This window comes from Electrophorus electricus, chromosome 7 (genome assembly GCF_041902795.1).
Source record: "Electrophorus electricus isolate QZ-2024a chromosome 7, ASM4190279v1, whole genome shotgun sequence".
NCBI classification, from domain to species: Eukaryota; Metazoa; Chordata; class Actinopteri; order Gymnotiformes; family Gymnotidae; genus Electrophorus; species Electrophorus electricus.
In genome coordinates, this window is record NC_137503.1 from 28,749,610 (window position 1) to 28,774,390 (window position 24,781).

A 24,781-nucleotide genomic window follows, 5' to 3' on the forward strand; every position below is an offset into this window, starting at 1 on the left:
TTAGAAGATTTCAAATGAAGTTCTATTGAACCATGTGACATTTTCCTGCCAATTCCCAAGGTAGCACCTTTTGAATGCCATACATTTGAAGCTATCAGGATCTGATTCCATCGTTTGTCTGTAATGCAGAAATTCCTAAATTTAGTTTTTATTGTGTCTATAAACAATAAACAAAAATGTTCAACATAAGTGTTATATCTCATCTGACAAAATGTTGCTTTAAAAGCAGGAGGAGGAAATTAGGGGTCTCGTGTACCTGTGGCTTGGCCTCCTTCAGCCCTCTAAGCTTTCAGGTTAAGAGGCTGTTTTGTCATGTCCAGCGTGCCCTTTGGGTGTGATTAGGCGATGTTTTCTCTGTCCACTTCATGTACTTGTGCTTAAATGTCAAAACTATGGCAGGAATGTTAGCAAGAAGAGGTCAAGGGAGGTCACGTGGAGGATGTAAACAACAACATTTTCTTTTCTTTTTTCTTAATGGACTGATCCACTTAAGGCGAGAGCATGCTGTGCACCTCTGGCCTATTTGTGTGGGGCAGGGGGCGGATTAGGTTTTTTGAACAAGGATTAAGGTTTTTAGATAACAATCAGACCTGACCTGAGTTTTTACACCGATTCTGGAAGGATACAGTGGTTCATACAATAGACCCTTTTTTCCAGGAGGATAACACTGATTGGCTGACTAATCTATAACAAACATTATAATTGCTTAAGTTCAGGGAAAATACTGCTGTCCATGGCTATGTTCATACTGCAGGCAAATCAGATTTGTTTCTTAAATTGGAACTTGTGAGACGACTGTCCACACTGTTATTTGCAAGTGATCAGATCGAATTTGTGCGTTCAGCCATCAACCTATCTGCATGTCTTAGTGGTAACGACATAGGGGTCAGTAACTATGCAGCCTGTGATGCAGATTTCAAATGTGGAAGCAGGAGAAATGGAGGTCCATAACGCTTACACACCAGACGAACTCAGCAATTCTCTGGCATGAATCTTGTACTGCATACTGCACTCAGTATATACTATACTATATAGTATATATACTATATAGTATATATACTGGATATAGTAGTAAGCAGTACAGTATCCACTATGGAACAAATATAAACCATACTACGAGTTTAGGTGAACGTATTAAAGTTACACAGGCTTGGGAAAGTTTTTCTTCCACTGTAGCATGACAGGATGCAGTAACCCACGAAGATAGCTCTGGTCGCGAAAATTGATCGGAAGTAGTACATTATCCGGGTATCTTTCGAATACTGGGAAAAAATATTTTGGTGGCATACTGCATACGGCGAGCAGTATGCAATGTTGGCTATTTTGAGCACAACCTTGACGTTCTTCTTGAATCGCAGCACTTCCGTCAGTCTGGATTTGACATCAGCGTTATTTGTCACGTTGCGAGTAACGCAAAAGACTTTGAAATCCGATTTGAACGACCAAAGCGTCCACAACATACGGTCCATATGGTCCAGAGTGAGATGCAGCTGTAAAAAAAAAAAAAAAGGAAAAAAAGATTGGAATCGTATTTCAAACCACCTTTAAATGTGGTTTAAACCAGCTTCAAATGTTTTACAATTTGCATAAATCGGATTTCATTCTTGCTATCCAAACTCAGTCAATCTAGATACAGTATGCATACAGTCTGAACACAGCCCATTATCCAAGGCTGTATACAAAATTTCATGGTTGCTGTCACTGGCACTGGTTCTGGAATCCTTAATAAAATGTGTAAATTTTGTACCTGTTTGGCTTGACTGTGCAAAATTGCTTACAAGCAGAGAAAGTGAATATGGCCATGGATAAGCCAAGCACATGTTTTGAATTAGCATAAATTTACGGGAACAGGTCTCCCATGGGAGACTCTTTAATGATGCATGTTTAGGATCTTTTGACAGAACCTTGACACTTAAAATGTTGGTCAAGTTCACATTCCATGTTCGGTTTACCAAAGCATGAAATGAATTCTTAAGGGACTTTGGGCAATGTGAGAGTCTTTGACTGGAGTTTGAGCTGCTCTGTAGAACTGCTCTAGCCCCACCTAGTGTTAAACCGAAGAAAAACAACAGCTGTGTAGTATGCAATATGAAAGGGCTAGAAGCAGAGAAGGTTTCAAAAGTGCTTTCCTTTGATATCTGCTAATGTATTTCTTTTTCAAGATACTATATACATACTGGATAAAAATCTGTAGGCCGACTGTAAGTGAAAACAAATGTGAAATGACTTCTGAAAAAAGCAATCATTTATAGTTAGCAATCATTTTGGTATTACGTCCACAGCCGGTGACAAAGGCCATTAGTAATATGTCATGTGATAAATGCAGACATGAGACATAGCCTATAACTTACGTCGGCTTATCGCTTTTTTTTTTCATAAACGGTTTGCAATGCGCGCAATTATGAGGCATTGAGAATGGAAGTGGTGCATTTGAGAGTGGAAGTGCCACTTTAGTTATATTCGTGCAATAACCTATACTAATTACTGGAGTTTGAGTTTTAGTTTGTATGCCAATAATGTAATTATAGTGACCACGCACTTTCTTATCGTAAAAAGTGTTGCGTTTGTTCCCAATGGAATGACACTATCCTCCAGTGGCCAATGCTGGCTACAACAGGCTAATTTTGAAGAAAAAAAGACCTCCACATTAAAACAAACAATACATATCTAAAGTATTGTATGCATCCATCACCTAACCAGACCTCATTCAAAAATAGCTGTTATTTATTTATTTGTTTGTTTGTTTGTTTGTTTGTTTATTTTTGCTGAAACTCAAGGCACTTTAATCTTAAGAGGCTGCAGACAAGGGGTTTATTTAAAACTACAAAAAAGCGCGTTGAACCTTTTCAGGACACTACAAATGACACTAGTCAATTATATACCCAACATGAGATTAAGAAGAAATTGTTCTGTATTTAAATGGTTGCATAAAAATTCCTCAAAAGAACCTTATTAGTGCAACTCTTGCAGTGTTACTATCAAGTTGTATGTGAGGAATCACAGGGATGGGTGTAACTGATGTGAGAGACAGACAGCTTCCTGACACCATATTCTGAGTAGATATACTAAATTTATAACAGTTCCTTCAACAAATAAGAATTTTATGTAATACTGTCTTTAAGACTGAACTGTTTAAACTGTTATTATATTAGATATCATGTAACAAGTTGTCACTAACAGCATTAACTGTTACAACTGTTAATAACAATTTATATTTAATATGATAATAACTTTTACTTGAAACTTTCTTTTTGTTAATATATTTCCTTGACAGAGTCACATAAGCCAAAAGGTAGATTTTCTACAGACCACAGGCCAAAAAAATGTATTAATACTATAAACTGTATGTAATTTAGACTATATACCATAGACTATGTGTAATTTTACAATTCCTTTTTGCATTGTTGGTTGATTTTTATTTTAGTCCTATACATTACTTGTAAATTTGAACACATGTGTAAATCTATGTCCAAATTTAGATTTAACTGTTTAGACTACTTAATATTTTACCAGGCTTTTAACATTGTGTTAAAGACAAATCACAAACACAGTCACTGGAAACTACCTATTTGATGAGTCAGTAGTCTCTCTTTCTTTTACAACCATTTACTCACTTCCTGTGCATGGTCTACCTGACTGGGAGGAGTCTTTGTCTTCTGCATACCTTAACAACGGGTCTATTCCATTGCATGGTGAACAAAAGGAGATTAAAGTTGCCAAAATATTGTGAACTTTGCTTGGTAAGTGTTTAATTTTCATCGTATATTTCATTTTCAGTACGTTTTGACTGCCTACACCTAACATAAAACCAGTATATTTCCACACTACGTTATTATAGTTGATATTGTTTCTGAAAGTCCCCCCACTCCTCCTTAGCCTGCATTTTAAAGCAAATGGAGAAGAAAGACTTCTGATCTTTACTAAAATTTGTTTACCAAATTTACTGAAAATGGGATTAGTAAGTGGTATAATTGCCTTTAAGTCTTTCTTTCAACATTGCATGTTATTCCTTTAGTTCATTAATAAAAAATAATCCATTTGATGATGCATCTTGGTTTTATGGAGCTTGGTTATGCTGAATAATCTAGACTGGTACCAAAGACAAATTAACTTTCATCTTTTTATCTGCCATTTTAATACCTGCCTGCAAGGGTTAACATACTGCAATGAGGGAGTTTGTTGCCACCTTTCCCTGCAAACATGTCAACAAACCCAAACTCTAAATGTGCCCTGAGGCTATACAGAAGGATAGTTTATATCAAGATGAGAGAATGGGTGATTGTAGTAGTCTACCAGAATTTCACAGTACTGAAAATATATAGCCTATAGCAAATGCTTTTGAGAGCCATTTACCCATAACAATGCAAACATCGTCCATTTCTGCGCTACAGCATATACTGCACAATAGTGGACTGAATTTTGCTGACGAAACAAAAAAATGTGAGGGCTGGAAAAAAAAAAACCAAGAGTGTTATCAGGCAGCAGGTACAAAGCACAATGTGACTGCAAAAGGTTGATTTTACTCCAGTGTTGTATCTTGCTCTGCTGTAAACCACCATGCAACACGAGGGAGTCAGTGGCTTCACTGTGCTGGGTTTTGTACTCCTGATCATGCCTAAACTTGTCAGGAATTCCAGGGAGGGAGTTTTGCTCTCCTTCTTTGACCTCCACCCTGCTGCTCGTGTAGCCACTTCTCAGACACTAAAATTTCTCTCTCTCATTCTTTTCATTTTGTAGCATGGTCTGATTAATCTCTTTAATGAGATTGAGTTTCTCAGTCCTCTTCCTGTGTTGCGGTTCATAATGTTCTCCCTGTCCTAGCATGCCTGTTTCAGATCATGAAGGTCTTGATATAATTGCGATTGTGTTGAATTGTGTATGTTAATAAGTGTAACTGCAGTAAAGGAGACTACTGGTATGAATTTGCGGAACAGTACTTGAAACAGCTGTTGATACAAGTTGACTATCAAGCTCTGATTTTTTCTATGCTTGAAAAAAAACCCATATGAAGTATATTTTAACATGTTACAGTAGTTTGGCAAACATTTAAAAAAAATGTATTTCCCATTCTCATATCTAAAGTAGTTCTAGTTAAATGTTCTGATAATTAAATAAATTTTCTACTTCATTTTCTAACCATTACTGCATGCTATTTAAAGATGACATTGGAACTGCAGAGAATTATGTCTCTTACCAATTGTAGGGTATTTTCTCTCTTTAGCACTATAAATCAGTGCAGCATATTCAATATATAAAAACTAAGAACTAATTTTAGTGTACTGCTAACGTTTACATTTATCTAATTTTGCTCTCTATAGTTGCGTGCTTTGTTGTAATTTGAGAACTCTTGCATTGCTCAAGCATGTTGCATTTGCAGCACGTAAGCTACATGAAGAGAGAAAAACACTATTTTTCTCACAGTTTGTCTGTGCAACTACCCCTTTATTCTTTGCTGCAGGCAAAGCCATGGTCACTGCTGCAGAGTATGGGCATAACTCGTGGGACCTGTTGGTCCAAGTGGACCAGAGGGAAGGAGATGAAACCATGAAGTTCAAAATTCGGGTCAAGGGAGACCTTCACATCGGAGGGCTCATGCTCAAACTCGTGGAGAAGATTAGTGAGTGCTTTCATCGATCAATTGGGGTTTTGTCCAGAGCCAGGCTTACATCCTTCACATTCTATCCAAGTGCCATGACATCACACAGATAACAAAGAGAGATTCATCGCCACTAGATTTGAGTCATTTCAAATGATCAGAACAGCCAGGACAGAAGAAACGAAAACCACATCCTTTGCAGCTGCACACAGCAATGGCATCAGTACAGAACCCCCAAAATCTAGTGAAGTCCTAGTGGTGCTGTAGCTAAAGGCTAACTCCACAGTTAAATGCTTGGCTACACCCATGTTTGCCTTCCACTCCCTTCAATTGCCCCTGGCACTCTGCCATTGATCCTCCACTATGGCATTATTTGCAGACACAAGGTCTGAAGTCCACCTCACAAGCAAACCTGGGAGAATAGCTTAGAGGGCTAAAACCACTCACTGCTTTACCAGTATGCTAGCTTTAGGAATTGCCAAAGTCTATGTGTTTTCTCAGTTATACAGTAACAAACCATTTTGGCTATGTGTTTTCTCAGTTATACAGTAACAAACCATTTTGGCTATATGTTTTCTCAGTTATACAGTAACAAACCATCTATCTTTATTATCTTCTTTTGTAGAAAGTGCAACCTTAAATTTAATTGAATTTGCAGGAGAAAATATTTTTAAAATGACAATTCGTTTGAGACTGTGTAATTGAGAAACAGGGAGTGTCCTTTGTTTTGAGGCTGATTTCTGAGTGTGTTGATAATTCCTTTAGGATGGCTCACATTGTGGGACTAAAGGCAGACTCATCAGTCTGAGCTCTAAGCCATTAGTCAGGAACACATCATTTGAAGATATTATCCGGAATCATGTCGATGCCAAACCTTTTAATTTCCTGTTTGGTTCATACCATGTCTATGTTATTGTGCTGAGAGCTCCTCTAAACAGTCTAACCAAAAACTGAGAATGGGTTAAATATATTTTATTTTAAATGTAGATATGAAATGATTGGAAGTGACACTCCACTGTGCAATACAAGCATTGTAGGACAAAAATATATTGCTCATGTTCCATATGATCCAGGGGATTAAGTTTGAAAATATCCAAAATCCAGTGGAAGCTGCTGTGTGTTGTGTCAGAGGCGCCTCAGGACTGGTCAGATCACGCCCTGTGGTGGGAGCAGAAGAACAGCTGGCTGCTGAAGACCCACTGGACGCTGGACAAGTACGGCGTGCAGGCTGACGCGGCTCTGCGCTTCACTCCGCAGCACAAGGCCTTATGCCTGGTGTTGCCCAACATGAAGACCATCAGACTCACCGTCACCTTCTCAGCGGTGGTCTTCAAGGCTGTAGTGGAGATTTGTCGAGCACTCAGTAAGTGCAGCCGTGTCTCATGATGCTGGTAATGCTACTTACTCTATATTGTCCACTTTTTGGGGGAGGGGAGGGGTAACAGAAGGCAATGTAATTTTGCATTGGGATTGCTGTTTCATCATGTTATCATGTCCTAAACTGGTTTTGAAATAAGATTAGAAATGCTGTTTGAATAGAAATATCAAATTGAATTGATTTTAAATGTAGATTGATTAACACATTACTCTTAGACATAAGAAGATCTGAGGAGTTGTCCCTCCTGAAACCAATGGATGATAGCAAAAAGAAAAAGAAGAAAGATAAGGGAAAAGAGGAAGCTGAGGATGACATAATAGACATGGACAATATCAGTGGCCCAGGTGCTGTTTCGACATTAAAACCTTTCAAGAATCACCTTTACATTGATTTCCTTTTAACATAATGTGCAATTTATTAGAAGGGATGATGATTAATTTCTTTATATATTGCCCCATTGTAAAGTAATAGCAATAGATCAAAATATATTGAATGTTAAAAATGAAAAAGGTCAGGTTTAGAGTTTCAATGACTGTCTGAAGTCTGTGAAGTATAGATCTCGCCAGGCACTGCCTTTTCTCTGGTGATGCTGTGTCAAGGCTGTAATTCAGCTATTTTCAGCTCAGTCTTGTTTTAGAGGTGTTTTGCCTTTTGTTTTATCTTCAGTAAGTAAAATGGATGTGCACTGGGATTCAGGTCAGATTAATTCTCTGGCTGGTAAAGGGCATTGCTCTTTTTGGCCTGGAAACACACCATGCTTGCTTTATTAATAGTATTGCTAGTAAGATATTTCAAGCAATTGCCCTGCTGCAAAGTAAAGCCCCATCCACTGATCCAGGCAGCTAAGCTGGTTCTGTGAACGTATACACTCTCCTTCTATGCACTTCAGAATTCACTCTGATGTGCATATCCGAATTCAGTCTGCTCCTGTGCAATTCGGAATTCACTTTGATGTGCATATCAGAATTCACTCGGCTCCTGTGCACTTCAGAATTCACTTTGCTTCTCCTTTATGCAGAACAACCAAGTTTTTTTTTTAACTACCATGTGTCCATGTCATCTTATACAAGTGGCTGTGATTGAACCCCTATATAAAATATGCCACTGCAAAATATGCTGCAATTATATTCACTCTGCTCATGTTAAGTGTTGACCAAACTCAGACCAAATAAACTACTGCCCTTGGACTCTGCAGCTGGCACTGGTCTCTACAGTAAGACCATGACTGCGACATACGACCCTGAGAGTGGGACCCCCGCATCAGCAACAAGTCTGTGGTTTGGGGAAAACCCTCTGACCGCCAGCCAGCCTAATGTACCTCCTGATGAGCTGGCCAAGATGTTCCAGCCACTCAGCATGGAAGACAAAGCAGCCATCAATGCTGGGTGAGGGAGACCACACCAAACCAGAGCATGCAGCATGCCCTGCACTTTATACATATGTGACACATGGGATAAACTTACACATAATAAGTTACGTAGCTAGGGTAACTCTAGCATCATACTCATAATAATCATGTAATAATCAAGTTAATATTGCTAGGCAAATGTTTTCCTTTGTATTTAAGAATCACTGTAAGACACAAAGGGGAAGCATACACTTGTCGATGTACATCCCAAAATGTTTTAATTTAAATCTCCAAGTTCAAATGCATGTTTGTGAGCCTGGAGTGCGTGTTTGCAGGTGGCTGGACTCTTCCAGTTCCCTAATGGAGCAAGGTATCCAGGAGAATGACAGACTCCTGCTGCGCTTCAAATACCACTGTTTCTTTGACCTCAATCCAAAAGTAAGTGACATTTCACATATATATACATTACTATTCACATAATGTAGATTTATTCTTATTTTATCCAGGTATGTAGAAATTCAAAAGAAAGTGTAACAGTGTAAAAGGAGGAAAAGTTGTTTGTTTTTTTCAGTGGTTTGGTATGCTTTAATTAAATGTCAGACATGCGGTAGCAAGCAATCTATGCAATACTGGAAAGTATAACTAGAAAGTTAGTGAAACTCTAAGTAGTGAAGTTACTGTGTGTGTGTGTGTGTGTGTGTGTGTGTGTGTGTGTGTTGCGTGTGTGTGTGTGTGTGTGTGTGTGTGTGTGTGTGTGTGCATGTGTGGCCTTCAGTATGATGCAGTGAGAATCACACAGCTGTATGAGCAGGCACGCTGGTCCATTCTGCTGGAGGAGATCGAGTGCACGGAGGAGGAGATGCTGATGTTCGCTTCCCTGCAGGTGCAGTACTGACACACACACATACCCCCATCACATGTCTGAGTCCTGAATTATTTCTGAATTTTCATCACAAACACAATGGCTTAGTGTTCATTCATAATATTAAGACAAATATTTGACCAGCCAGCATAGTTTTCTGTGCAACACATATGTGCTATATCTATTCAATGTAGTTCAAGCCTTATCCCCATATATATACAGTGTGTATATTATCTAACCTGTTTTGTATTGGCTTGTTTATCTGCCTGTAAACAGTGGGATGAGATAAGACACACTACAAGACACATTGCTCTTTGTCCTGCTGTAGCCTAAGACTTTTTGGAGGCCTGGGAACACTGTATTGTTAGGGCTGTAGAAACATGTTAGAACAAAGACAATAGTGAGCTTGCATGCAGGGGGAGGGATTGTCACAGACCATATGAAGCCGGATTTCAAACACTGGCTCAGGAGAGAGGTTGCAATACGTTGTAGATACATTGTATGATAAATAAACCTAGTTTTCAACAAAGGTTTAGTTTACTTTTAGAAAATGTCAGCACCACTTGTGACAGTCTTTTGAAGAGTAAAATCATTTGTGAGTCTTTGTTAATGTAGCTACCGTAATTGTGATATCTTTCTTAATGTAGTTTAAAAAATAAGCGGCCATGGCACAATGCTCATAGATAAACAGAGGGCAAGCAGAAACCATGTGACTACAGTATACAATGATGTAATATACAATTTACTGGGTATGGAGACCTACAGTATCGAAATATGAAATAAACATGACCACCTTTCGCTCAGTATCACATATGCAAGCTGACCATGTCCGCCAAGCCTGTGGACCATTCAGACGAACCAGAAATTGATGAAGTGGAGGCTGCCCTCGCACATTTAGAGACGACCCTGGAAGGACGGAGCACGGACAGGATTCTAGTATGCAGAGGTTTTTAACATATCCAACACAGCGTCAGTGCTAACCATTGCTCTTTATACTTTTTATGGACATCATTATATATAGCAGTTCAATTCAACGCAGTAATTGCATTACACCCCTTTTTCATGCCCTCAGGAAGATATCACAGATATTCCAAAGTTGGAAGATACGCTCAAACTTTATAGGTGAGTTGAGCTGGGGTCATTCTGGACACTGTTATGCCTGAATGAGTTTTCTTTTCATTTTTGAGGTAGTTGGATATTAGATGGAGGCAAGATTAATATTGGATTCATCTCTATGTGAGAAATCTCAGTGCATTCTTTCAGGGCTTATTGTACTATTGCGTTTTGCAGGCCCAAGAGACTACTGCGAACATTCAAAGACTACTGGTTTGTGTTCAGAGACACTAGCATTTCTTATTACAAAAACAAAGAATCAGCCAATGGGGAGCCCATTGAACAGCTCCATCTGCGAGGTGAGTGCCACATGCCACTAGGGAATGAGCGATTGCCATCATAGTTAAAGCAGTGAAACATGGCTTTTGATCCCCTTATTATCTCCTTATATCCCCTCATGCAGGCTGTGAAGTTGTTCCAGATGTCAATGTAACAGAAAAGAAATTTGGCATCAAACTTTTGCTGCCTGTTGCGGATGGGATGAATGAGGTGTATATTCGCTGTGAGAATGTGAGTTGATTCTGGCTTTTGCTATGGTTTCAATGTAACATAGGGTTCATGTAGATTTTTTATCTCATATTTTTATCAAGAGTTACTCATTAAAATACACTCAATCATTACAACATTTCACCAGTTTAAGATGTATTTACCGCATTCAAAGTGTAAACAATCCTTCATTTATTCCTTTGTTTGCCTATTAAAATAATTTCATTAAAGGAGACACAGTATGCTAAGTGGAAAGCTGCCTGTATCCTGGCCTCTAAAGGCAAGACGATGGCCTACAGCTCCTACCGCACAGAAGTGAAGAATATCCAGTCCTTCCTGCAGATGAAGAGTTTGGCACCCCCACCTGGCCAGGCATCACCTGATGTGGACTCAATGGAGATGAATGCAGAGTGCTTTGTCTCTCCACGTTACACCAAAAAATACAAGGCCAAACAAGTAAAGATGGCTTTAGCCAAGGGTCACCATCTTGGAGTGCAAAGTCATTGAGCCAGTTTGACAGAAATTCTGTGACCTTGGTCTCTAGGTCACTGTTAATATTAAAGGATTTCATGGTATGGTTTATTACAATGAGTGAATGTGATTGCATATTTTTCCTTTGTGCTTTGGATTTCAGTTGACCACACGGATCTTGGAAGCACATCAGAACATTTCGCAGCTTTCCCTCATGGATGCTAAAATGCGCTTCATCCAAGCATGGCAGTCTTTGCCAGAGTTTGGCATTACATACTACATAGTCAGGTACTTGTGATGAAACCCAAACCACTGCAGCTTCTTGTAACTATGGCATTCTGTTATGCTACTCATAGTCAATGAATAAACCCCAGAACCCCAGAACCTGTCCAGAGATGAAGGCTGTAGAAGTGAACTGTTAGCACCAAGGTCTTTACAGCAAATTTCACATTACTATTTTGTAGTTAGAGATCAGCCTGTTTTATTTTAGATCATATTGGATATGATGTAAATGTAGCCAATATTCTTTAATCTTGCTGTCCCTTCTGCTTGTATTCAAACATGAAGAACTGCCCGAGTTTTTTTCTTTTCTTCTGTGTGCACAGATTCAGAGGGTGCAAAAAGGATGAGATCCTGGGCGTCTCCAATAATAGGCTGATCCGTATTGACATGTCAACACGCCTGCCACTGACCACATGGCGGTTCGCCAACATGAAGCAGTGGAATGTTAACTGGGAGATCAGACAAGTAAGGAGAGCGAGAGCGCTGTAGTTTGCATCTATCTAAGGTCAAGCCTTAATTTGTCAGATCCGCTGAGCAGTGTCAAAACCTGCGATCATAAGTATGTTACCATACTGTTTGTAAGACCTTTGTGTGATGTCTCATTTGAGGTTTCTGTTTCAGGTGGCCATTGAATTTGACCAGAATGTGTGGGTTGCGTTTACCTGTCAGAGCTGTGACTGTCGGGTAGTTCATGAATACATCGGAGGCTACATCTTCCTCTCAACACGTGCCAAAGACCAGAATGAAACACTAGACGAAGAACTCTTCCGCAAACTTACAGGAGGGCAAGAGTGAACCTGAACATCATCAAGAAACTTGTGAATTCAGTACATCCATGCAGTGGATTCAGTTTGCCTGTTGCTTTTGTTTTCTAGAAGTCAAAAGTATTTCAGACTTCTTTGTTTACATTTTGTTATGGAGATGAATGATAACAAAGGATAGAAATTATGAAAAATTATTTTATTTCTTGTATTTTTGTAATAACATTTTTGGGTAAATTCATCTCACAAACCAAGTGCTACCTGTCATACAAGCTAGTATAGAGGAGTGCAAATGAATGTTTTGGTTTACTTTGTACTTCTAATTAAAACAAATAGAAAAATACCGACCTAAGTGTTGAAGATCAACCCTTTTATTTGAGTGAAGCAAGTTGGTAAAATTATATAACTGATACTTTCATCCCTGTATTCTACAGTATTCTAGATCATTGGTATGATTAATTCTAACCTATTATACTGTACTTGGATATATTCTATGAGTAAATGACAAAGCACTTTTGTAAGTCGCTCTGGATAATAGCGTCTGCTAAATGCAGTAAATGTAAATGTACTTTCAGGTAATACACAGTCTTTGCGGTTACATCCAGAGGTGTTTGTGTAAAGCAGAATAATGTACATTTTCACATAAGCAATTTGCACATTTTCATTCGTAAACTGCGTTGCCTAATATAATGCTACGTATTTCTACATACGCGTTTTATATTTCTGCATAAGATTAGGTCTGCCTTCAGAATAGAAAAGCTAAATGTTTATGCATATTTGGGACTTTTCAAGTGCTAGAAGTTGATCGTGTGAAATATGCTTATGACTATTCATGTTTGCATTAGATAATTTCTAGTTTATTTCGGATTTTTTATGACAAAAGTAAAAAGCGTTGCCGATCGATTTTGGATGTTATCTGTGATCAGCTTCTTGTCCTCAGTCTTGAGCCATTCTTGGTTGATTAATCGTCCTGTGGTTCAGGAAACAGCAGTTGGCTACACGTGGAAATTACTTTCATACGTGGCTTGGATTAATGCGCTATTCTTGCGGTTAATTGTATGTTACAGATGTTAGACGTGCTTACTGAACGTTAACTAAACTTGAAACATTTTACAATCAGGTCATATAGTCACGTCAGTAAATGGCGGACGCAGTTGTCGAAACTGATGTCGAATGCAGAATCAGTGAAGGAGATTATGTTGTTTTGAAGAGAGGTGATGTTTACAAGTCTGTGCAAATTGACAAGAAAAAGTAAGTTGTGCTGTTTATCCTCATTGCGTAAGATAATGCACTAAAACAACTAGCTAACCCAGATAATGGACTAAAACAACTAGCTAACCCAGCTAATGTACTACCTAGGTAGCTATCGAGATCGTGTTAGTTATGTGGCTAGCTATCTTAACTTGTTCTTAGCTTGCTAGTTCGCCAGCCTGGCTAATTAAGTAGTTTGATAAGCAAATTTAAATATTCGATAGCATTGGGTGGAAATCCAGCTAGATAGAATAATTAATACATCAAGTCAGAGGTTGATAATCTTTATTGGCCATAGTGTAACTTAATAATAATAATAGGAATTATTACAATTGTTTACTTTCTCAGGAAAGTCATTTTCGAAAAACAGTGGATCTTCTTGGATGGTGCCGTTGGGGAATTATATGGATCGACGTTTGAAGTCGATGCTGGTGGGAAACTCGGTCTACGAAAAGCCAGCAACACAGGAAATTCCACAGGCGATGGAGGTACAAATCCATGTCATTGCAAGATGTGTTAAATGAGATGCTCTCAATAAATCTATCACTGACCCCAGCCCAGAGGCACCCCATGATTATATGTAGCGTTATTGGCGATCGGAAACAGAACATGTACACCAATCAGCCATAACATTAAAACCACCTGTCCATATTGTGCAAGTCCCTCTCATGCATCCAAATGTGTCCTGTGGTATCTGGAACTAATTTGTTAGCAGTAACAAGCAAAGTTCTGTAAGTTGTGAATGGGTCCTCTATGAATCTGAATTGTTTTTCTAGTACATCCTACAGATGTTCAGTTTGGATGTAGGGAATTTCTAGACCAAGTCAGTACCTTTGTCACGTTCCTCAAGCCATTACTGGGATGTATTATCCTGCTGAAAGAGGCCACTGCCATTAAGGAATACAGTCGCCATGCATCCGTGTACTTGGTCTGCAACAATAGGTCGGTGGAATGTGTCATAGTCACAGCCACATGAATACCAGCACCCAAGGTTTCCAGTAGATCATTGCCCAGAGTATCACACTGCTTCTGCTGGCTTGTCTTCTTCCTGTAGTGCATCTTGGTGCTGTATTTTCCCCAAGTCAACTTAATTCATGTCACCTGTCAGTAATGTTGCGAATAACCGGGTTATGTTGGCTGTCTGGCTGGGGGTACGCAGGAACTGCACTGGGAACTTGTTTTAATTGATTGTTGATATGTGCATCAGTGAAATTGCATGTTTGATTCTGGCTTTTTTCCCTCTAAATAGAGACTAAAGAAGCAGGCCTTGATAATAGACACATAGTAGATGATGGTAAATCTCAGAAACTGACGAGAGATGACATTGAATCACTCAAAGAGCAAGGGTTGAAGGGCCAGGTATATATTGCACTTCCAAGGTCTTGGAACTTTTTGTTTGACATTTTCACATTACTTGTGAGTCACTGCTTACACTTCATGACTAAATATCCCTAAATTAAAAGGGCATTTAAAAAAATTGTTCATTTTTCCCAACTTTTAGGAAATTATTCAGCAGCTTATAGACAATAGTACAACATTCAGGGATAAAACTGAATTTGCTCAGGAGAAATACATCAAGAAAAAAAAGAAAAAGTAAGTAGGAAAAACATCTTATTTCTGGATGATAATTTGTACATATGACTTCCTAATTTGTATTCATACAATATGTCTACAGGTATGAGAGCCACATAACAGTACTGAAGCCTAGCACCCGTATTCTAGCCATGATGTACCATGGCAGAGAACCTGGAAAAGTATGGTACGTGATGAAACTGGTCTGTATAGCTGCTACCCCACCACTAGAAGACAACTAAAAGCTAAATTCTTGATTGTCATTCTTGATGTTGCTCTGCACATTGCAGGTTGTGGCTTTATACAAGTGTCTGTCTGGAGAGTCTTAGGTCTTTGTTCCTGTCTACATTTTCATATTATTCCCTTGTACAGTCATCTGCGGTATGACACGTTGGCACAGCTGCTGACGCTGGGGAACATCCATGCGGGCAGTAAGATTATTGTGTTTGAGACGTGTGCTGGCCTCGTTCTCGGCTCTGTTATGGAGAGAATGGGAGGTATAAGCAGATTCCTTGTTATTAATCTGTATAGTGATCTATTATATACAGCTTTATGCTCTCACTCAGTGTGCTCAGGTGTGATGATAAAGATATCAGTGCTGCATAGAACATAATTTTTATATTGACCTATTTATGCTTTGATTTGGCTGTTGCTGGTTCTTTCTTCAGTACTAGTTAGATTTGACACATTTATGGCACTCCTCAAACATACAAATCACTTTTGCACTCTCTATCCCAGGCTATGGCTCAGTGATCCAAATGTATCCAGGCAGAGGTCCGGTCCGAGCAGCCATGGAGAGCTTTGGCTTCCCCTCACACTTCCACGACACACTGCATGAGTTCCCCCTTTGTAAGGTCAATGCCATGCTGTCAGGAACACTGAACTTAGACGAGAAGGACCCAGACGGGCAGAGCGACGGGCGCCTGGGCGAGCAGTCTGCCTCCTCCCGGCTCTCCTCGGGTGGGAGCAAGGAGGGAAGCTCCGAGTCACAGAGTATGGAGGTGTGCACACAGCAGGCCAGAGCCAAGGAGGTGGTGCAGACAGAGAAGCTGCGTGATCAAAAAGTGAGCCCCCAACAGAACACATGAGAAGTGCAGGACTCAGTTACCCTTTCATGGCTGAAGGAACAGATAATCCCAGTATTCCCGAGCTGTGTACAGATGGTACACTAGAGTTTATAAAGTCTACGGGTTAGAAAGCACCTAGTCATAACCTGCGTTGTTCTTTCTATGGTAGGCACAAGAGAAGAGAGTGAAGATAGAGGAGAAGAGGAGGAGGCTGGCTGCTGCTGCTGCCCTGCTGGAGGGGCGAAATGCAGACGGGTGAGTCCTCTGTTTCAGGCCTGTGAATCCAAGCAGTGCAACAGGAAATGTTTTGTTTCTCAGCATAAATGCTATTGTCACACAGAGAGGGGGAAACCTTCCTTGTGAACATTTGCTGGCTACAGTATAGTGGTTCATGAAAACTAGATGGTCCTAGTGGTTCATACAGCAGAAAAGATCCTTTATGTTTAGACCCCTATGTAAATTATGCAATAGTCTAGATCACGTATTTAAAATGGCCCGCTTTCCTTATAAAGGTTGGCCTCAGGTAAATGTGTTGCATTCCAGAGTGGTTTACAGTAAAATGGGTTAACGTGCTTTGCTGCCACATATCTGTTGTCCCTGAAGCCATGTCTGGCAGTCTTAGTGTTTAAGTATCATTTCAAGTTGTGTGGCATTTCTTCATATTAATAACATTCTCATGGTCTAAAAGAACTATTTTGTTAAATTACATCTCTGTGACACATGGTAACATCAGTAAGGCTTGTCATTTTGTACCTTATTGGTTTTGTAGCTAAGTTATAATCAGTCCCTGATTTTGTAAGTCCATGTGAATGTATGAGATGTCTAGTGCCTGTCTGGTGTGGCTCACGCGTGGATTTCTCTTTACAGTCTAGTGATTGCCAGCCGTTTCCACCCATGTCCTCTGCTGCTGGGCTTGCTGAAGTTTGTGGCTCCATCAAGACCATTTGTAGTGTATTGCCAGTACAGAGAGGTACTGATGTTGATTTTTTTTTTTTCCCCCCATCTTGCTTTACAAAATGTCATTGTCTGATGAATTATAAACCCTTATAAAGTGTAATAAATTGCTTTTTTTTTGTTAGCCCTTAATTGAATGCTATACAAAGCTTAGGGAGCAGGGAGGAGCAATCAATATTCGACTGACGGACACGTGGGTCAGGCATTACCAGGTGAGATTATTACTTGGGGTCAATAATTGTGAGCATATTTTCACTATCTGAATTGGACTGTTATTGTCATTCATTTGACATGTTGTGTTTGAGGGAGGGCATTCTGTTTTCCACTTCTCTAAAGTCCCATGTAATGTTCGTCCCAGGTATTGCCCAACAGGACCCATCCCATGCTGCTGATGAGTGGTGGTGGAGGCTATGTGCTTTCTGGAATCACGGTCTCTGCTGAAACTGTCACCTTAGGAGCCCGGCAGAACGCAGCAGGCGAGCCAGCTGCAAAGCGGATCAAACGAGATGAGATTACCAGCACGAGTAACTCTTCTGCCTAGGCCTATTGGTTTGGTCTAACTTATTTTACTAAGAAGAAATTGAATTAGCCTCTCTCCTTGGAGAAATTGTATATTACACCTCCATTTAAGTTGCTAGGCTTTATTGTACAAAGTCTGCTATTTTATCTGTTTCCTGAGAGCCAGTCTTTCTTTGAACAGCAAAGAGCTGCTTTTTTTTTATTTTATAGACGCATAAAGTGCCAAGAAGGAAATGCATCTGCCATTTCATGAGCCAATGTGCCACTGATGAATTGCTTTAGTGTGACAATTGTCAATAAAATGTGACACAAATGGAAAAAATAGCATTGTCTGTTTTCTTCATTATTGGGCCATAATGTCTCCCAAGATTAAAAACACTGTGACTGGGGGGGGCTTTTTTTTTTTTTTTTTTTTTTTTTTTTTGGGGGGGGTCCCATTGTAACATATTTTATTAGATGCACACAACCAATGCAAACAAACACATACAGTAGGTTATACAACCTATAAGCCAAAAAATCTATTTTAAATATCAAACATGGCATGCTCTTGGTTTTTCACATCAGTTTCTACAAGCAGTTTCTGCAGGCATTTTATATTAAGCTGTCTTTTTTAGCCTTTCCTCATTGCAGACAAAACCTGATCTAATTAATTTTTTTATGCTGTTTGTTAAGGTAGTTATCTTGGTGTATGTCATCCACTGTAAATAACCTTCAACATAAAAAGTGGACCAGTGCTATAAGCTAACTATTTTTGAACAGAGATTAGTTCAGATGCATTAGTTAATTGAAAAGCAGCACAAAGCAGCAGCACGCACAGCAAGGTCATAGTGGGGAGTATCAGATGTCTGTCATCTGGATGACTGGGTCACTTCTGGTTTTGAGCTTGGCTAATCTATATGTTGTAGGTGTTGGTCTGCTGAGGCCAGTTTCTCCAGTTCCTTTAACTAAAGGAGAGAGAGAAAGAAAGTGAGTGAGAATGTACTAGTGAATGTATTAGATCATACCAGTTCTAAGTGGTGTGAAAAGGTGATGCTAAAGGCTGCTGGCAAATACAACCTCCTGCGTTGTTTCACAACTACTTTCCTCCCACTTGCTTTTTCTCAGTTAATCAGTAACATATCCATTGCAGATATCCCATGTGGTGCAGATGTGCCTGAAGCAATACAACTGTTCTGTCAGGATGAGGAATTGTACTATAGCCTGTTGTAGAGTCCAGCCATCTTGCCTTCCCTTTAAATCTTGGCTGAACCAACCACACTGTATGATCGGGGGTCTGCATTGGCTGGCAGTGGTTGGAAGGATGATATCTCTTGTGTCATTTTAATAGGGGAGGTTTGACACAACCATTCACTGGGGAGCTGCTGAAGGTGGGAGATAATTAATGGGTTTTGGTGCAGTCAGCACTGCAAGCCCTAGTGAAAGGGGAATGGCTTTTCTCTCCCACTCTTCCTCATATTTATCAGTTCCATGCTGAGACTTCATGAGCATGGCTTTAGATCCCCCTTGAAGCAGCAGGGCCTTGTTTCTCCCTACCTTGTGAAACAGTGAAGCTCCCTTTGCACAATTATTAAAACATTTCCCTGGGCCTTTCATTTGTTAACTCACAAGGGATTATTGTCTAGGCCAAATTTGGCAGCTGTAGTTTATTTATGCATAAAACACTACAAAGATGCCACTCTTGATGATGGAAACCCTTATTGAAGCAATTATGGCTAAAATATGTTTCATTTATTTATTTATTTATTTATTTTTACATCTTTTCAGTTAATACTATTTTGGATGAGAAACCTTACCTCTTCTGGAGTGAGAGCCCTCTGATGGAGTGCAGCCTTTTCTCCCTCCGATGGCTCTTTTAGAGCCAACAGACCCCTCTTGTATCGGAGTGTACTGGCAAGCTCCTCCAACTTCTGTGAATTATGCAGACCTGCAATCTTGTTTTTATCAAGACTCTTCTTATACCAGGATGGATGGTAGTATTCTCTGTAAATCCAGGGACTGCGCTTCTCATAAACCTCACCTTCTTTCAGCAGATGTTCCTCCAGATCACTTCTTTTCTCGGTCAGGTATCTCAGTGTTGCCTCCTCCTCCTGCTTCTCTTCCTCTGTACTGCTATGGTGCCTTTTCTCCACTGGACTTCCAAAGTGATGCTTGTTTTCACTTAGTGCTTGAGCAATTAGTTCCTCTTCTTCTTCTTCAGGTGAGCGGTGCTTGAAATTCTCCTCCCGTGAGTCATAGAAATGATGCTTCTTATCTTTTTTCACTTCATCTTCATTTTCAAATTTGACTGACTCACCATTCTTGTAGTAATGTTTCTTGTGGTGGTGCATGTGGGCTGGCTTCCAGATCCTTTTTTCACTGTCAGCACTGTCCTCTGACTCCTCTTGTCTTTTCTCAGAGGGTTGCTCCTCAGAATCCTCTTCAGTTGATCCTCCTCTGTGTTTCTGGTGCTTTTGTTGGTAGTAGTGGTAACTGGGCCACCAACCCTTCCTCTCTCTCTCATCACTCTCCATAGTTCCAGGCTCTTCTTCAGAGGACTCCTCATCTCGTTTGTGGTGTTTCTTGTGGTATCTAAGACTGGGCTGCCAATACTGCTTTGCTCTCTCCTCTTCTTCATCTTCCACTGATTCTCTAGACCTCTTCTCTTGAGAACTTAATTCTGCAGAATCTTCGTCAGACCAGTCATGATCCCGTTTGTGGTGCACTTTTTTGTGATATCTATGAGAGTTCCAAATTTGTTTCTCCTGACTCTCATCACCTTCATGGTGCCTTTTGTGTGGAAAGCTTGGGAACTCTTCCTGGCTTCTATCATAGTCAGGTTCTTCACGCTTTTCCTTGCTTGTCAAAATATGATACCTTTTCTGCTCATAGAATGGGAATTCTTCTTGGCTTCGTTCCTCATCTTGATCCTCACGCTTCTCTTTGGTAGAGAGAGAATAGTGCCTTTGGTGAGTGTATTCCTCCTCACTCCTCTCATCCTCAGGGTCTTCATGTTTTTCTGTGTTTGCTAAAAGATGGTGTCTTTTATAGTAATTTGGGAATTCCTCCTGGCTTCGTTCCTCATCCATGTCCTCACGCTTTTCCTGATTTGTTTTGAGAAGTTCACCAGTTACTTCCTCATTGGTCTCCTCTCCACGTCTCTTTTCTTGCTCAGAAGACAGCAAATCTTCCCCACTCTTTTTCATAGTTACAGAGTGACTGGAACCTACATTGGGATGTAGAATAATGAACAGTGTTTGTGCCTAAACCATATGCTCTGGGTGCATTTTTTAGATTGTTAATGAAGGTATAACAGAGAAAATGCAAGTTACTTGCCTGCATTAAGAATTTCTTTACATTCTGGTTGCAGTGCAGTAACATCTGGTTTGGACAGTGCCTTAGAAAGGATCTGAACCAAACACTGGGTGACCTAAAATAAATAGTAGTTTTCTTTTTACTGAAAGGGTATTTATTTATTGATTTTTCATGCTTGTAGGTTAACAAAGAACAATGATGCATACCAGGTCTTCTCTCCTGCCATCTTGTCCAAAAGGCAGTGACTTGGAATCTGTAATTTTTAAGTATGTTATTTCAGTCAGTCAGTGTAAACTTTAATAGTTGATTACTGCAGCATTAGATCAGATTAGATTAGATTATTTCAGCATTATAATCAAGGGTATCAGAGTATCAAAGTAATAGTACCGAATTTTGTTAAGTCGAGGCATGACCCCCCTCATAAAATACACAAGATAAGCATTGTGTTCAACAACCAGTGTTATAAAAAGAATATTTAGAATCTTAACTCAAAATCGCTTACTTTGGTGCTTATTTGTCGCAGATTAATCATCGAAAATATGTTAATTTATATACGATTGGTACTTACATGCAATGTAACAAAACGTTTTTACAAATCGCACTTTCCCACTCCGTTACAAATTGCCATTACGCTGACCATGGTGCTGAAATGTGTCTGCGCTCTCTATTATGTATCGTCTCTAAAATGAATAAAAAACCTCAGTTGCTCACCTGCGAAGAGGGACACAGCCACAGCAAGGATAAGTAAAAACTTCATGCTGAAAATTTGTAGCCAAGATAAGGATCCGAAAATTTGAAATGCGAAAGATAACAACAAAGCGCTCCCCTTTTCCTAGTGAGCGAGCGCCTTGTTGCACCCCAGCGCGCGTGATGCGTCTGTTTTGACAGCAGAGGAAGACTCAGAGATCGTAGTGCTGCACCGCCAGGACTTGCGTCATGTCCCATGCGAAGCACTCGTGAGAACCTATTTTGTGAGTTAATATTCATGAACTGAATAATTACTTCCAATAAAAGCAAAATGTTATTGAAAATGCAACTTTTATTGGTGCCTCAAGTCTTTCAAATAACGTCGACATGTATCCTTTTGAGTATCTTGCTTGTTATATTTTAACGAAGAAGTATAGCATTTAGGAACGAATAGTTTTTTTCTCGGGTTATTCTGAAGAACAAAAGAATCAGGTGCATCGTCACTCTGCTGCACACTACCAAGACTTTTTTTCAGCTACTAAGCTATAGAAAGGACATAGAAGTGCACTCGTGATTATTTAAAGTCAAGTGAAGAAATTGAAGTCTTGTTTCTTCTCAGCACTACCTTTCCAATACACCCAGCAGGTTCTTTCAGCTTTTCATCAATCGATGTTCGTGTTATGTAATAACTCTCTTTCTATGTGGTCTGCGCTTGACAAAAACAGCAAGAAATGCAGTGCACTAGAATGCAGTGCGCAGTGCACTAGCTCTGCGTTCAGAGAAGCTTCAAAGAACTGTATACAATGAACAGACTTAAATTCCAGTTTAACTTTGTGGACAATATGCGTTAGAAGCATGTGCATCATGATGTTTTGAACAGAATAGAGCCCATGCTTGTTTCAGTGTAGGTATGTGTTATGTCATGCTTCAAGTCTTTGATGTATACCTGAATATTGTACAAGCTCCACATATTCCATCCCACATGTGCTCACAAATTATTCACCTGAAAAGATTAATTTCCTGGTTTTGTAACCATCTGAAGCATCTTTGTTTATATGGGAATCTGATATGCTGTACATATATTTGTCTTCCAAAAGATTTTTGTAAGTCTAATTTTGTGAAGCTAATATTTGCTTTAGCTATACAGCTGCTCCCCACTACGTGCTGCATAATTAATCAGTTACACAAGTGCATCATGACTGAAAAATGAGCAGACCCTGATAAGCACAGGTTACCAGTTCTTAGAAATGTTTAAACAGCCTAAGGTCATACTGGGTTATTATGAGAAACAATGCAAGTGGTTTCTTTCAGGTGGGCCTGTCCCTCTGCTAGAGTGAAGGGATGGCCTATGCACTGCTGCCTGTTATACTTGTCCATATGTGCAAATATGTCCAAGGTCTGTCAGTTGCTGTGGCAACAGTAACCTGTTGGGGGGCTGCTTTTATTTGCACAGATTATGAAAGTGTAACCTTTAACACCCTACATCATATTTGGTCTGAACTTGCATTATTTAGACCATTGGTTTGTTAGTATTGTATTTCTGAATGGTTTCTGTAAAAAACCTGTTTGAGGGTGAAGGTGGGTGTTGGCATATATGTATGTACTGTATATGTCATAGTCCTTTATGTGTGTGTGTGTGTGTGTGTGTGTGTGTGTGTGTGTGTGTGTGTGTGTGTGTGTGTGCGCGCGTGTGCGCACATGCATGAATTGTAGTTAGTTCTTTCGTTTAGCAAGGAGGGCTGTGATGGAGATCACAACTCTCTGAAAGAGGCAGTTCCTCAGTCAATTGGTGCAGGATCTTATTGTCCTGAACCATTTGCCTGACAGCAGCGGTTCAAAAGGAATGACTGGGGTGTATGAGGTCTTTGCTGATGCTGTTAGTTTTCTTCCTCAGTCAGGTGGCATAAAGTGTCCCATTCCAACAATGCGCTGTGCCGTCTTCACCAAATAACGCAGATCTTTTCGGTGGTCGTGCAGCTGACATACCACACTGTAGCATAGTTGGTTAAGATGCTTTCAGTGGTGCTCCTGTAGAAACTCACCAGTAGTTTCTGTGGGAGCTGGGCCTGTTTCATCTTCCTGTTCCCAGGTTCCTTTTTTTAACCAGGTGTGCGGTGTTTTACACAGAGGCTCTAAGGAACTTTAAGCTTTCCATCCTTTCTGCTGCTTCTCCTTGGAAAGGGAGGTGGTGTATCTGCTTTGTTGATGATCTATCTCCTGTCAATGATGATCTCCTTTGTCTTAGAGGTGTTTAAGTCTTGTACTTTAATTTTTTCAGCTGCATGGAATAAAACACTTTATGCTGTGACTCATTTTAAACACAAGTGCTCAGAAATGAATAACTCCGTTAGGTCTAGACATTGTTCTTCCTTTATTACATTCATGACTCTTGGTCTTTGATAGCCATCCTGGTCTTCCATGAGGAAGCTGGGTTTAGAAGTACTAGTATGCTCAGTGATCAACACTGTGCTGGCTTATGTCTCTGCTCTACCTAATGCACAGTCTTAAAAACAGGAAAGTAATGAATTATACAGTTATCATGTCTTCGATGCTTGGGTCCCTATTAATATTTCATATAGTTATAAAGATGAGATCTTTAGAACTGCTGTGTGTCTGTGTGTGTGTGTTGTGCAAGAGAGTGAGATGCCAGTTGTACTTAGACTGGCTAACTGATTTGAGCATGCTTTCGGCTTTCGATGGGTCCCCAGGACTTTGTAGTGCACGGTTAGCTTTAATCAAAGTCATTTGCATGCAGGAACAAAAGGAAGATGCACCAAACAGAAATATTGGAGCCTGTGTAGTTGAGAGCTTTGATCTTTGTTATAACACAAAAAACAGCTTGGGGCAAGAGCATTATTTTAATAATAGCTCCATGCTGAGCTGCAGTTGGAAATAAGATTTGTTGTTGCTGTTGTGGAGTGGAATTGTATGTCTTACAATAAAATATCCTATGGACTTTTGTTTTTAATGTGCAATGGAACCCCACAAAGTTTGTACTACCAACCAACAAAACAGATGTGCAATGAGGACTTCAGAGATGAGTCCTATCAAATCTTATAAGTGATCATGGCATTATGCTATGAGGAAGGGTCAAGAGTAATTACATACATTTTGCCACCCCAAAAGCACTCTAAACAGAAAGG

The 24,781-nt window shown here is 39.8% G+C and overlaps 3 protein-coding genes across 4 annotated transcripts; 2 read left to right on the forward strand and 1 right to left on the reverse strand.

Annotated features, from left to right (window-relative positions):
* Window positions 1-3,621: 3,621 nt before the first annotated feature.
* Window positions 3,622-12,640, forward strand: fermt1 (FERM domain containing kindlin 1). Of its 2 annotated transcripts, XM_027030744.3 has the most exons (15): window positions 3,622-3,740; window positions 5,459-5,617; window positions 6,726-6,959; window positions 7,190-7,318; window positions 8,170-8,359; window positions 8,658-8,760; window positions 9,098-9,205; window positions 9,989-10,120; window positions 10,257-10,306; window positions 10,475-10,596; window positions 10,701-10,807; window positions 11,015-11,239; window positions 11,418-11,542; window positions 11,860-12,001; window positions 12,158-12,640. In XM_027030744.3, exons 2-15 carry the CDS (start codon window positions 5,467-5,469, stop codon window positions 12,329-12,331), a joined length of 1,992 nt encoding a protein of 663 aa, XP_026886545.1. In that variant the 5' UTR covers window positions 3,622-3,740; window positions 5,459-5,466; the 3' UTR covers window positions 12,332-12,640. The 2 variants fall into 2 exon arrangements, with proteins under 2 accessions (XP_026886545.1, XP_081573370.1); XM_081717244.1 differs by lacking the exon at window positions 3,622-3,740 and having other exon boundaries at window positions 5,483-5,617; window positions 6,670-6,959.
* Window positions 12,641-13,246: 606 nt separating this feature from the next.
* On the forward strand, window positions 13,247-17,996 carry trmt6 (tRNA methyltransferase 6 non-catalytic subunit). Its single transcript, XM_027030991.3, has 11 exons — window positions 13,247-13,548; window positions 13,897-14,036; window positions 14,798-14,907; window positions 15,050-15,141; window positions 15,224-15,307; window positions 15,493-15,617; window positions 15,859-16,184; window positions 16,357-16,442; window positions 17,055-17,157; window positions 17,267-17,353; window positions 17,500-17,996. Exons 1-11 carry the CDS (start codon window positions 13,439-13,441, stop codon window positions 17,680-17,682), a joined length of 1,446 nt encoding a protein of 481 aa, XP_026886792.2. The 5' UTR covers window positions 13,247-13,438; the 3' UTR covers window positions 17,683-17,996.
* Window positions 17,997-18,070: 74 nt separating this feature from the next.
* On the reverse strand, window positions 18,071-22,244 carry chgb (chromogranin B). Its single transcript, XM_027030865.3, has 5 exons — window positions 21,663-22,244; window positions 21,158-21,204; window positions 20,973-21,066; window positions 19,454-20,862; window positions 18,071-18,604 (listed from the first exon to the last, which is right to left on the reverse strand). Exons 1-5 carry the CDS (start codon window positions 21,706-21,708, stop codon window positions 18,548-18,550), a joined length of 1,653 nt encoding a protein of 550 aa, XP_026886666.2. The 5' UTR covers window positions 21,709-22,244; the 3' UTR covers window positions 18,071-18,547.
* Between the last annotated feature and the right edge of the window lie 2,537 nt (window positions 22,245-24,781).